The following is an 11,540-nucleotide window of genomic DNA, read 5'->3' as shown; positions in this document are numbered from 1 at the left end:
GAAATGGAGGGATTGTTTCAGGTCATACTAAACAGTTACTTGCCACTGGCAAGCAAATAACTCTTTTTGATTTCGTCCTTTTAACTTATATAGTTCTCCACTTAAATTACTGTAGAGGATTTTTTTCCAGCTTTCTCTTTCTAAAGGAAAAGAGAATATAACAATACTTTAATCTGTCTTTCCTAAACCAGACCTATTCTCCATTTTCTATTTCACATGCACTCACTGAACTGTTGCTCTGAGCAGCATCACTTGTCATAACTTAAGGTGAAAGGCTACAATAGGAGATAACAGTGAGACAGAAATTACTGAAGTCTCCCAATACTGTTGTTTGCTGGCACTAGTCTCTTCCATGTTCCTGTTGTTACCTTGAACAGCTTTCTGTTCAGCCTGGAGGAAGACTGTTACACATTCCAGTTTTGTCAGAGTACAACATTCAAACCCTTAAAATGAGGTCCTGTGGCCTCTCCAGAGATTTCTACCCCTTGCTTATGCCCACTCAAATGCTTGTGCAGGCACATAACAAGTTCATTCAGGGAACTGAGTCATCTGAAAAAGTGATTATATTTGGTAAATATCATCTTCATCAGGTGATTATATTTTTTATCAGTTCTAAGCTATTTAAGTTCTGAAAGTAATTATTCACTTACTTTGGAACTCTAAAGCTTCTCTGGTAGTATTTTTTGTTACTTTTCTTTCAATAAATACCAGGCTTCTCTGTTTTACTATTCACAATTCACAATTAATGGTCTAGTGCTACAGTAATAATGCCAATAGTAAATGGTTGTGCAAACCTTGCACATGCTATCACCCACGACCCAGTTTCTCACATCAACCTTGAATTTATCCATCATCCAATTTAACAACTAAATTGCTGAGCATGTATAGCCACATAACTGTGGCTGTACTGTGACAGGAGTGTCTCTGACCTTAACTCATCCATACATTTTTTCACATTCCTCATATTTTGTTTCATTTCATAGTGTACATAAATGCATGTACAAACAGCTCTGGACAGAACTCTAAGTCAGAAGTGAATTAATTCACAAGACAGTAAAACCAGTTTATATTGTTACTTTTAGCATATTATTTTCAGTCTTCAAGGTGTAGCAAAATTAAGATAATGCAAAAGCAGACTCATTGCTTCCTACTGGCTTTTAAAGTGTGGTCCAGTTGCAAAAAAAAATAACTAAGCTCTTCTTTAACTCTTAATTGTCAAAAAAATTAAAATTTTCAGTTCCAAAGCAGTGTTCCCAGAAAAATTAGATGAATGAACTTGTATTTAAAAAGAAAGCACAAACAGAGCATACTTGAAACATACTTACAAAATTCTGATCTTCCAAAGTAAAAAGTGAATAGAGAATAAAAGCAGGTGACTATTTTTGAACTGCATTTCATTAAAGTGTTCTCAGGCATCTCCTCAGGACTGGTGGTGTTTGTAGGATAGTACTGGAGACACTGGCAGAACTGATGATACTGGAATTGTAGTCAACACCTGATTCTGGAACAAAAACATCTTAATCCTACCAAACACCCAAAGAAAGATAAGGAGGATGCTGACATACTGGATCCAGGCAAATTTAATAATTTCCCAGAATCCTGGCTGATATTTAAAGAAAGTCAAGGAGTGTTAATGAAGAAGCTTCTGATTGCAATAAGCAAACAAAGGAACTCAGAGGCAGAAAGGCACAAAATCTGTTAAGATATCAGTTTTTGTAGCAAATGCAAAGCCTCTGAGCCACAGAAACACCTAAAAGCCTTTTACCACAGTAGGTAACAAAAGCTGCAGAGAATATCTGTCCTAGAAAACATTTAAACCAATTCTGGGTAAAGTACCTATTTTGTGCCTGACTCACCAGAAAGTTGTTATTCGTAATAGTCAGGCAGGTAAACAAACCTCATTAAGAAGTATGCTCCATACAGATTCTCTTAAACACAGGCTGGTTCTTGTCTGAGAAAATGAGCAAAACCACAATTAACAAAGTATTATTTTGCAAAAAAAAAAAAAATCAAGTCTGCTTGCATGTGTAACAGATGTAACTCCTCCACTGTGGGGGTTATTATTATCTTGCATGCATATTTCTAATGATTTGCTTTAGGTCACAGACTACAGTACCATGCTTTGCTAGTGGCATCCGTGACAGACTGGGACAGCAGGTGCTGCATGAGCAAAGCAAGATTCACTAAGAATATTCACTGAAAATGGCTAAGAAACTGCCTTAAAGGCCTGTTTAGTAAAGCTGAAAAGCAACATAAGTTCCCAGTAGAGAAAGGCAGAAAGTGGTTAGGCAAGTAGAACCATCTGGAGGAATGGAAAATAGGTATTTCATTAACTCCAGAACTTCAGCATTTGCTTAGCTAACAAAGAAAAAGTTTAGAAACAAATCTAGAAGAAAACAGTTTTCACTTGGCCTGTATGTGAAGGCCTAAATAACGCAACCCAATTATGTCACAGTTTATGCAGTTTTCAAAGGATATAAAATAACTTCCACTGGATAATGAATAGTGGCATTAATGATAAATGGTGTATCTGTTGCTCTTCCTGTCATCCAAACAGGGCTGGGATCTGAAAAGACTGTTGTCACTAAAATGGGGAAAGGAAACATCCAGGTTAAGGGGCTTTTAGGTCTTAATACAGGACCTAAATACCTCACAAAACATCTGCCAATATGCGAACTACTACTGTCTTGTAGTTCACAGCTGCACATTCAGGCTTACCATTTCTATCCCAATATGCTGCAATGATGTTTGTTAGATCATAGTCACTTGCAAAAGGACTTGTGCCATTGACCACAGACACCTGTTACAACAAGGAGACACTTGCATTATTTGTCCAGTCTTTGAGACAATAATTCTACTGAGTTTCTTACACAAAATAACCATGCCCTTGAGGGAATGCACATAAACATCAGACTGAACATCTTGGCACAATAACCTCTTCCCTCTTTTAGCCTAACAATAAAACACCAGTTCCAAAGTTTTAGGGTTCACTCTGTGCAGGACTACAAATAACCAGGGTGTCACCTACGATACCAGGAGGATAAAAGGGGAGGGGAATTGATGGGGAAGGGAAAAACATTTCCTCACATTGTATCTGGTATCCAGTCCACAATGGTTAAGTAATTGCCTCTGGTTCAGTTTCAGGTCTCCATTCATATAGAGCCGAGACCCGGGCACAGGAGAAAAAAACTGAAGAAAAGCCATGCTCTGCATCACAAATGTTGACATTCTCTGAAATAGTGAACACAAGAGAAGAGAATTTAGGCGGGGACACCCCCCCACACACATTTCTACCTCTTTGTATCTACAAATTTTCTACGTGGATTCAATATTTTTCTGACTCCCAAGTTTCAGATCATTATATTGGTCTAAACAAGGGAACACCGAATAAAAATTATTTTTATTTTTTTCATGAAGTGATCTACCTTAGTTATTGCATACAAATTTCCACAGGAAATTCAATCCAACAGTCTGTGGTTAATGACAGTATTACATGTAAAAAGTAGCAAGATGACTGAACACATTCCTTGAGATACAACAGTAGCAGAATTGTATTGTCTTGTCTTCCTGTAATACTTTCTTCCTCCTCCCTGTTACAAGATACAGAAGATCCTGGTAGATCATTACCAATGCTTCAAGAGTTGTTAAGGAAGCAAAATATATGGAGTTTTAGGCTGTTGCAACAGCCTGCCTCTCCACCTCAGAAAACTAACTGGTTATGTCAAGACACAGCAGTATGTAAGAATGCACATCCCTCTCCCTACTGCAAGACTATCAGTTATTTCCTGGTGCCACCCACACTGATACTCACTGTTGTGCATTTCTGTCTTTTATGCTGCACCACAACCCAAGAGAATATAGATCTTAGAAAAAATTTAAAAAAAAATTTCTAACAAAGTGTATCAAAATACGCAAGCTACAGCTAGACTAGGAATGACTCAGCAGAGGAGAAAATTAAATATTTGTTAGTAAAATAAATATTTTAGATAGGAATTTCAAATGTGAAAAGTTTCTTCTCATCCTTTGTGTATAACCACTACTGGAATATTACACTGGGTCTATACATCACAACAAACATAACTAAAAATGCTCACATAAAGCTGGTAGGAAAAGAGTAGAATCAGCTGAATGCCAAATACATGCTCTGTGGGTTGGAGTGGAAGTTCCAATTCAAAATGCAACTGATCCATTTTGCCATCTTGATTTTTGTCTTCTTCTCTAGTCTAAAATAATATGATTTTTTAAAAATACAGGAATTTCTGTTAGAAAGAAAACCAGAAAAGGTAAAACCCCAGGGGACCTCCACAACTGCAGTATGCACAATCAAAGGAAGCAAATAAGCTGCAGTGTTACAAAAGAAATAAAAAGCTTCTTGACTTGATAGACCAAGAACTAGAGACAAGGAAGAAGCCTGCAATGATGTCTGTTATACAACATCTCATATGCCCCCCCAGGAAGGGAAAACTCACTAGACTCTTCAAAGTCTTTTCTGCCCTACACCATTCTGACCACCTCCCCTGCATCCTACAAAGCATGCTTTAGTGCTGGATCTTCTGTCAGATCCTGTGCAAATATGACAGGTGGTCAGGCTTTTGCCTCCTGCCACTGCAGCATGCCTCTTAATGGCCTCTGTACTCCAATCCCTGGCTGTGAGCCAAGGCTTGCTACACCTCCGTGCCACAAATGCCCAGTACCTCAGCTATTTGCAAGCATAGCAGGACTCGTAACAGAGGCAGACGGAAAAATAACTGCCATTGTGGAATCCCAGAAGGAACAATGACTGCAAGGCAAAGGCTATGTGCTTTAGGAAGGCTATATGCTTCCAAAACTAGGGCCTACCTAGCGACCCATGCAAGTTCACATCATGATAAGCCATGTGGCCAGGGGAGGAGAGCACAAGTGATTTGAGGGAAGTAAACTGACGTGTTCATGCAAACCACCAGTGGTGCTTAGGGACATGGTTCAGAAACCGGTAGTTTGGTTAATGGTTGGACTTGATGATCATAAGGGTCTTTTCCAATCTAAGTAATTCTATGATTCAGTAGCACTGAAGAGGGAGTTAAACCGGACTCGTTAAAAATCACTTCTCCCAGCTGGATTCTGATGTGAGGCACGAGGTTATGCGTGAAGCTGCTGTTCCTTGAAGGGAGCAGTGCCCACTCACGCCCCGAGCCGGCTGCCCCACTCTGCAGCCCCGCTTCTCGCCGCTGCCGCCGGGCCGCCCCGGGCAGGCCTACCGCCAGGAGCGGGACTCGGAGCCGGTCCTCCTGCAGCCTGTTGAACGCTGGGAACGTGCTCCACGCCAAGAAGCTGCCCGGGCTGGGCCCGATGGTGGCGACGAGGAGAACCTCGTACCGGAACCGCACAGTGGGCTGCTCCAGGTACGTGCTCTGCTTCAGCCAGAAACCTGAGGGCAGAGACAGCACGAGATTTCAGGGCCGAGCCGGGCCCGGCCGAGCCGCGTGGGGTCGAGTGGCGCTCACCGTGGCTCCGGTAGGCCACCAGCAGCGGCGGCACATAGGTGAGCGCGGTGATGAGCAACAGCGCCAGTGCCGCAGCGGAGCAGAGCCCGGCCCGGTAGCGCGTGTAGAGCGCTGGGTGCGAGAACAGCTCCACGCCAGCCATGGCGAGCGCTCCGCCCGGGCCGCGCTCCCGCCGCGCACCAGCGCGGACTGACGGGAGCCGCGCCAATCAGCGCCGAGGGGCCGGGCGAGCCAGCCAATGAGCGCACAGCACCGCCCCTGGGGCCGCGGGCCGCGTGAGGCGGGGCAGCGCCGGCGGCGGGAGGGGCCGCGCGGTCGGGGCACTGCCGGGGCACTGCCGGGGCACTGCCGGGCCGGCCGAGCCCGTGGCGCGGTCCCGAGCGCCCCGGCAGCGCCGTGTGCGGGGCTGACGGCGGCCTCACCACCGGCCGGTGGCTCCGCGCCGGATGCCACAGCCCCGCCCCGCGATCCCCGGCCGGAAGCGCGGCGGGCCGGGCCGTTGCCGGGGAACGGGCGAGCCGGAAGTCCCGCCTGCCGAGCCGCGGCTGTTGTTGTTGTGACAGGGACCGTGACAGCGACAGGCCCGGCACGAGCCCCCGCCCCCCGCACACGGGCCTCGCCGCCGGCTCCGCTTCCCGCCCGCCCGCACCATGAAGTGGATGTTCAAGGAGGACCACGCGCTGGGTAAGGGTGGACCCGGGCCGGGCGCTGCCCGCCAGCGGCCCCGCCGCCCTCCGTCTGCTGTGTCGCCATCTGCCCCGGTCGGCTCCCCCAGCCGCTCGTCTGTGGGCGGGCAGTCGCTTGCGGCCCTCGCCGAAGGGTGGTGCGATGCCCGGGGACGGCCTCGCCGAAAAGCTGGAGATCCCCTCGGAGGGTGGGGAGGTGGCTGCTATCCTCGCAGGCTCTCGGCCCTGCGGGCGCTGCCCTCTCGGCCTGTGACGCCGGCAGTAGTATTACTGTGCAGTGACTAATTATGAGTTTTGTTCACAGAGCACAGATGTGTCGAGTCGGCAAAAATCCGAGCCAAATACCCCGACCGTGTCCCGGTGAGTAACTGAGCCAGCTTCCTCAGAGTACTTAGAGGCAAAGGCAGATAAGCTGTTTCCGTCCTTCACACTCTGATCAGTTCCTACTAAGTAAATTCATGTTCCTTCTTGTATCCTTAGGTGTTGTAAAGAAGCCCCAAACACATCTAACTAATCCAATGCTCCCTTTCCTGTCCCAGTGTATATTGACAAATAAGCAAGAGTGCCTAACTTTATAAACACTTTCCAGGCATTTTAATGATTTATAAGGGTCCTGATTTCTTCTAATGGCAATTATATCCCAGCAAACATCTTCATTATCTTGAGGATTCATTCTGTGCCTGATCCTAAGAAAGATTATGAATTCTTTAAACCTTGACAATCCTCCATCCTGGATATATGAGTTAGATGATATTCCCTCTTGTATTCCATGCCTATAACCAATCATCATGGTGAATCTCATGCAAACACTGTTTGAAGAGCCAGTACAAGTGGTGAGACCTCCTTTCTGCATTAATACCTACCATTCTGCCAAATAGTGAGTGACCTCTCTTCTTCACTCCACAATCCCTTTTATCATGTTTCAGTCTGTGAAATGACCACGCTTCACATCCTTATATAACAGCTAGCAACATGTCCACATTCTCAACTTACTTGCTCGTGTGTAAAATGTCCCACATCCCATCTGACCATGGGCCAGTTAGTGCTACTCCTGCCTCACCTCTTGGTGAGTAACTTCTTCATTAGCACAGCCCAGAGAAGAATCTATTCCTGTTGCCTTTCTCTGCTGCTCAGTTGCACCTAATTGTCACAACATTGTCTCCAGTTGCAGTCTGGCAAGCTGATATGATCCTTCCCATCCTTTCCTGCCTAACTGTCCCCTCCTATATGGACTGCAGCATCCTTAATGACCATACACCTCCACAGATATCCATTCATCTGCTTCAAGAATATCCTTCTTAACCATAGGGGGAAAAGAAACGTAGAAACTCTCAGTGAGAGACAGAATTACATGCTGCTGTATCAGGAATGGGCAACAAGGTGTATGTAGATACAGGAATTAAATCTCAAATTGCAGTGTAGTGCTTTGTTTGGACAGGTCCATGTTTTCTGCTTGATGATTCAGATTGAGCCGTGTACCTTTCATAAAATAGTTGGTACCAGTTTAATAGTTAAAAGTGTTTTTTGAACACTGTTTTAAGGGGAACACAGAGCTAAGGAATGGAGACACTGGAACCTCTTGTAAAACTGATTTCCCCACCTGCTGCATTTTTCCTTCAAGAACTAGCCTGTATGGAGCAGTAAGCATCAGGTCTTTATCACAAGTAATGCTTAATTCTCCTTTCCCCTGTGTCTGCTGCTTTTTGTTTCATTTTGTTTGTGGCCATCTTGCTCTTTCCTTCCTGTAGTCTATTCCTGATTTCCTAAGGTATGATGAAAGATGTTCTAATGTCAGTTCAGCATAATTCAGTGGTGGCCTCACCAGTACCAGTACAGGATCACCTCTCAGTACTTTGCCTAATGCAGCACAGGATGCCATTAGCCTTATTTGCTGCCAGGGCACACTGCTGGCTTATTTTCAACTTTGGGTCCACATTGCAATGATTTCGTGTCGTCAGTGTACGAAGTTAAATGACACATGTAATTCCCTGTCATGGGTTTCTTTTGGGCATAATGCAGCTTTTTACCTCATGACTGTCAGCCTCAGACACAGGAAGTTTTGAGCCATTGTGTGTATGAATGTAGGTTTCAGTGTAGCCGTAAAATCAGGTTTTACGGTACTGAGCCAGTTCTACCTCTCATTTGGTTGCAGTCAAGAAACCTTTTTGTTCCTCCCCTCTGCTCGCTGTTGCCAGCCTGTGCCAGGCAAGAGATTTACCCAAGCTGTCTGTTCATCCCAATCCTGACCTTCACACTTGCACTTTACAGGTCATAGTGGAGAAGGTCTCAGGATCTCAGATTGTTGATATTGACAAGAGGAAGTACTTAGTTCCATCTGACATCACCGTGGCCCAGTTCATGTGGATCATCAGGAAGAGGATTCAACTGCCATCTGAGAAAGCAATATTCCTCTTTGTAGACAAGACTGTCCCACAATCCAGGTGAGAGGCTATTCACGTAGTATTCAGAACCATTTCAGCAAACCTGTGCATATCAGAGGGTCAGTAACACCATTCTTTGAGGCTCATTTGGTGGTTTTAGGAGGTGTTTGGTTACATCTTCATATCATTGTAAAGGGTTTTTCCTTATGAGTTTGATAAACATCTTATTTTTTGAGCCAGGCTTAAAGGAAAGGTGACTGAAAACTATATTATAATTTACTTCCATGGCAAAAGGGTGAGCTTTGCAGTTATGATATCCTTGGCTGAGTGCAAGAACACATACATAATCAATCTCAAAAAATTATTCTTCTCAATGTAACAAAAAAGGTGCACATTAAATATTTAATAGCAAATGTCATAAATTATTCTAAAAAACCAATAACTTGTCAGCTTACAAAGAAATTATGATGTTACAGACTAATTGCTGTTACTTTTTTAAAAAGTTAATTATTTTCATCTATAAACAAAAAAATGCACAATTGCTATAGAAAGGTTTTCCACATTGCTTTTATATAGGAGTAAGTTTCACTGTTGTCTGCTACATACAGAATATAGCAGAAGCAGCTACTACAGCTGCTTTCTACAGGAGATTTTTTAACAACATTTGAAGAAATAGTAAGTCATGTTGTTACATGGCTTAGATGTAATAATATTCTTATTACTTACTTGTTGTTAACAGTAACAGTCCCTCCAGGTAACCTGTCCAGACTCAGGAACATCTTTTATTTACTCTGTGATACACAGTAGGGAGAACCATGACAACCATCTTTTTCTACTTGTTTTGTTTTAAGAGGAATGCCTGTATGTCATCTTCATAACAGGACTGTAGAACTGCTAGGAACAGGACAGACAGACACATTGTCTCACATCACATGTTCACTATGAGGTGAACATCTCAACTGGAAAAAAAGGGCCTTGAACCTTCAATATCAATGTAAAAATGATAACTTTTTAACAGATCAAATATCCTGTTAATGGCTCTGCTCATCTCATAGGCTGAGTTTATTACATAAACTGGATGAGGAGAGGAGGATGTCAAGGGTTAGTGATCTATCTGCTACTCACCAGTTCTCTTCCATTTCAAGCACTGCCTCCACATCCTCCCAACTCCTCTCTTGGGTAGAACGACGTGGTCGTTTTCCCTGTTGCTCCCATCCGCTCTCCACCTTTCAGTTCATGAGCCTTTTCTCAGTCCTGGGAAGCTGGAGAAAGGTGAGCTGAGGAGGAACATTTGTGCACCTGACTAATGTCAACTGCCTGTTCCATCTGTAGGTAAATGGTTGCAGCAGTTGTACTGGCCAAGTAATTGCTTGGGTTTCTTTTTGGTTTCAAAATACAGACATTGCCCTAAAGACCACAGCTGCTAGGACTGTGAAGGGCCACATGCGTATTAAGTTTAAGAAATTTTTTATTTGATCAAACGTTCAAACCCTCAGCCACTGAAAAAGCATTAGTTTCCAACTAAATTGTAATTTACTGCCCACATATATTGGTACCAGCACTATGTGAAGTCATCACTTTTTGACAATATAGAAAACAAAGGTTTTGCCCCCCAAAACAACCTGGACCTCAAAGAAACAGTCCAAAAAAGAGACCGGCTGAACATTCAGAACCAGGTGGAGGGAGGAATGAGGTTGCTCACACAAGAAGCAAGACATTAATGCAGCTGCATTCAAGTACTGTCAGGCCATTAATCCTGGTATTAGTCACAGCATCTAATGCACGATTCAGAACCTGAAATACATTCAGTGATTTATTTCCAATAAAATAAAAAGCATTCTGACAAACGCGTTTGTGAAGAATTATCAAAAATTTACTCTGCAGAGAGCCCAGGCTCATTTTGCTAACTCAAGAGTCAACTGCTTTTCATATATCCTCATTTTTGCATTTTAATTTATATACAGATTTATAAGTTTTAGCTTTTATTACTCCTTGTTTATGCAAGGTTCTAACTGTTAATATTTGCAACTGTCATGAGCCAAGCAAACCCTTTCTCTTTTTTTCCCCTTGAAGCTTAACTATGGGACAACTTTATGAGAAGGAAAAGGATGAGGATGGATTCTTATATGTTGCCTACAGTGGAGAGAACACATTTGGTTTCTGAATGGTGGGTCTTGGATACTATACCATCCTGCTGTGTATCTTGTAAATAGCTGATCATTTTCTGTTCGGATGTCCACAGAAGTTCCTTCTATATACATGCATTTGTAACTGGATTTATTTCTTAATATATTGATAGATCTTGTTTTATTAGACTGTTAAATTATAAAAAAAAAGTTTTGTTGGTTTTGTGCATTTTTGGTTTTTTCTCATGGCTATGAATTCCCAGAGCCTCACTTCTTTGGAGGATACATTTGATGACATTGATAAAATAATAAAGCAAAGTAGTTGGGCTACTAAAACATGAAGAGAAGAACACACATTTATTCTGTTTTGAGGTGTTAGTTTAAGAAAAATAAAACCAATAAATTAGTATTGGGAACACTGGATTTGCTAGCTTCTCCTAAGCAGGACCAAGATGCTGATCGTGTTGAATTGAGCCAGTATGTTCCTCTTTCTCAATTAACAAACAAGTACAATAAAAATTCCTGTCACAAACAGGCAGTGCTGTCATTTCTTTACCTTAATTTTGTCCAGAAAGTTGCACATCCCATTTACTAGATCCTATACAGCTTCTTATATTACTTACTAGATGCTGAACAGCTTCTCAGACTTTAGTGTGGCTGATGATGCAAGGAAGAAACAAGGAGCTCTTTGTAGGTTCCAAACCCAAGAACTTCAGATCTACTACATCTCATCAGGAAGAGAGCTAAGCTGGCCCACAGGCTATAATGGATGAGTAAATACCATGGACTTTGGAGAACAGGGCCCAGGTGTCAAAAGCACAGCATGTAAGGGATGGGCACCTAGGTGAAGGAATTATACAAATA

The 11,540-nt window shown here is 43.1% G+C and overlaps 2 protein-coding genes across 3 annotated transcripts; one reads left to right on the top strand and one right to left on the bottom strand.

Annotated features, from left to right (window-relative positions):
* Nucleotides 1-837: 837 nt before the first annotated feature.
* TMEM231 (transmembrane protein 231) lies at nucleotides 838-5,667 on the bottom strand. 2 transcript variants are annotated; one of them, XM_064670539.1, is made up of 7 exons: nucleotides 5,484-5,663; nucleotides 5,238-5,407; nucleotides 4,095-4,223; nucleotides 3,088-3,231; nucleotides 2,719-2,800; nucleotides 2,479-2,584; nucleotides 838-1,610 (listed from the first exon to the last, which is right to left on the bottom strand). In XM_064670539.1, the coding sequence occupies exons 1-7, from the start codon at nucleotides 5,623-5,625 to the stop codon at nucleotides 1,421-1,423; spliced, it is 963 nt and encodes a 320-aa protein (XP_064526609.1). In that variant the 5' UTR covers nucleotides 5,626-5,663; the 3' UTR covers nucleotides 838-1,420. The 2 variants fall into 2 exon arrangements, with proteins under 2 accessions (XP_064526609.1, XP_064526610.1); XM_064670540.1 differs by lacking the exon at nucleotides 4,095-4,223 and having other exon boundaries at nucleotides 5,484-5,667.
* Nucleotides 5,668-5,892: 225 nt separating this feature from the next.
* GABARAPL2 (GABA type A receptor associated protein like 2) lies at nucleotides 5,893-11,208 on the top strand. Its single transcript, XM_064670545.1, has 4 exons — nucleotides 5,893-6,167; nucleotides 6,474-6,529; nucleotides 8,438-8,610; nucleotides 10,624-11,208. Exons 1-4 carry the CDS (start codon nucleotides 6,134-6,136, stop codon nucleotides 10,712-10,714), a joined length of 354 nt encoding a protein of 117 aa, XP_064526615.1. The 5' UTR covers nucleotides 5,893-6,133; the 3' UTR covers nucleotides 10,715-11,208.
* Nucleotides 11,209-11,540: the final 332 nt, after the last annotated feature.

The sequence above is a fragment of the Pseudopipra pipra genome, chromosome 14 (assembly GCF_036250125.1).
Source record: "Pseudopipra pipra isolate bDixPip1 chromosome 14, bDixPip1.hap1, whole genome shotgun sequence".
Taxonomy (NCBI): Eukaryota; Metazoa; Chordata; class Aves; order Passeriformes; family Pipridae; genus Pseudopipra; species Pseudopipra pipra.
Note: the sequence above shows the minus strand (reverse complement) of the source record. Positions and strands in the feature narration are given on the sequence as shown.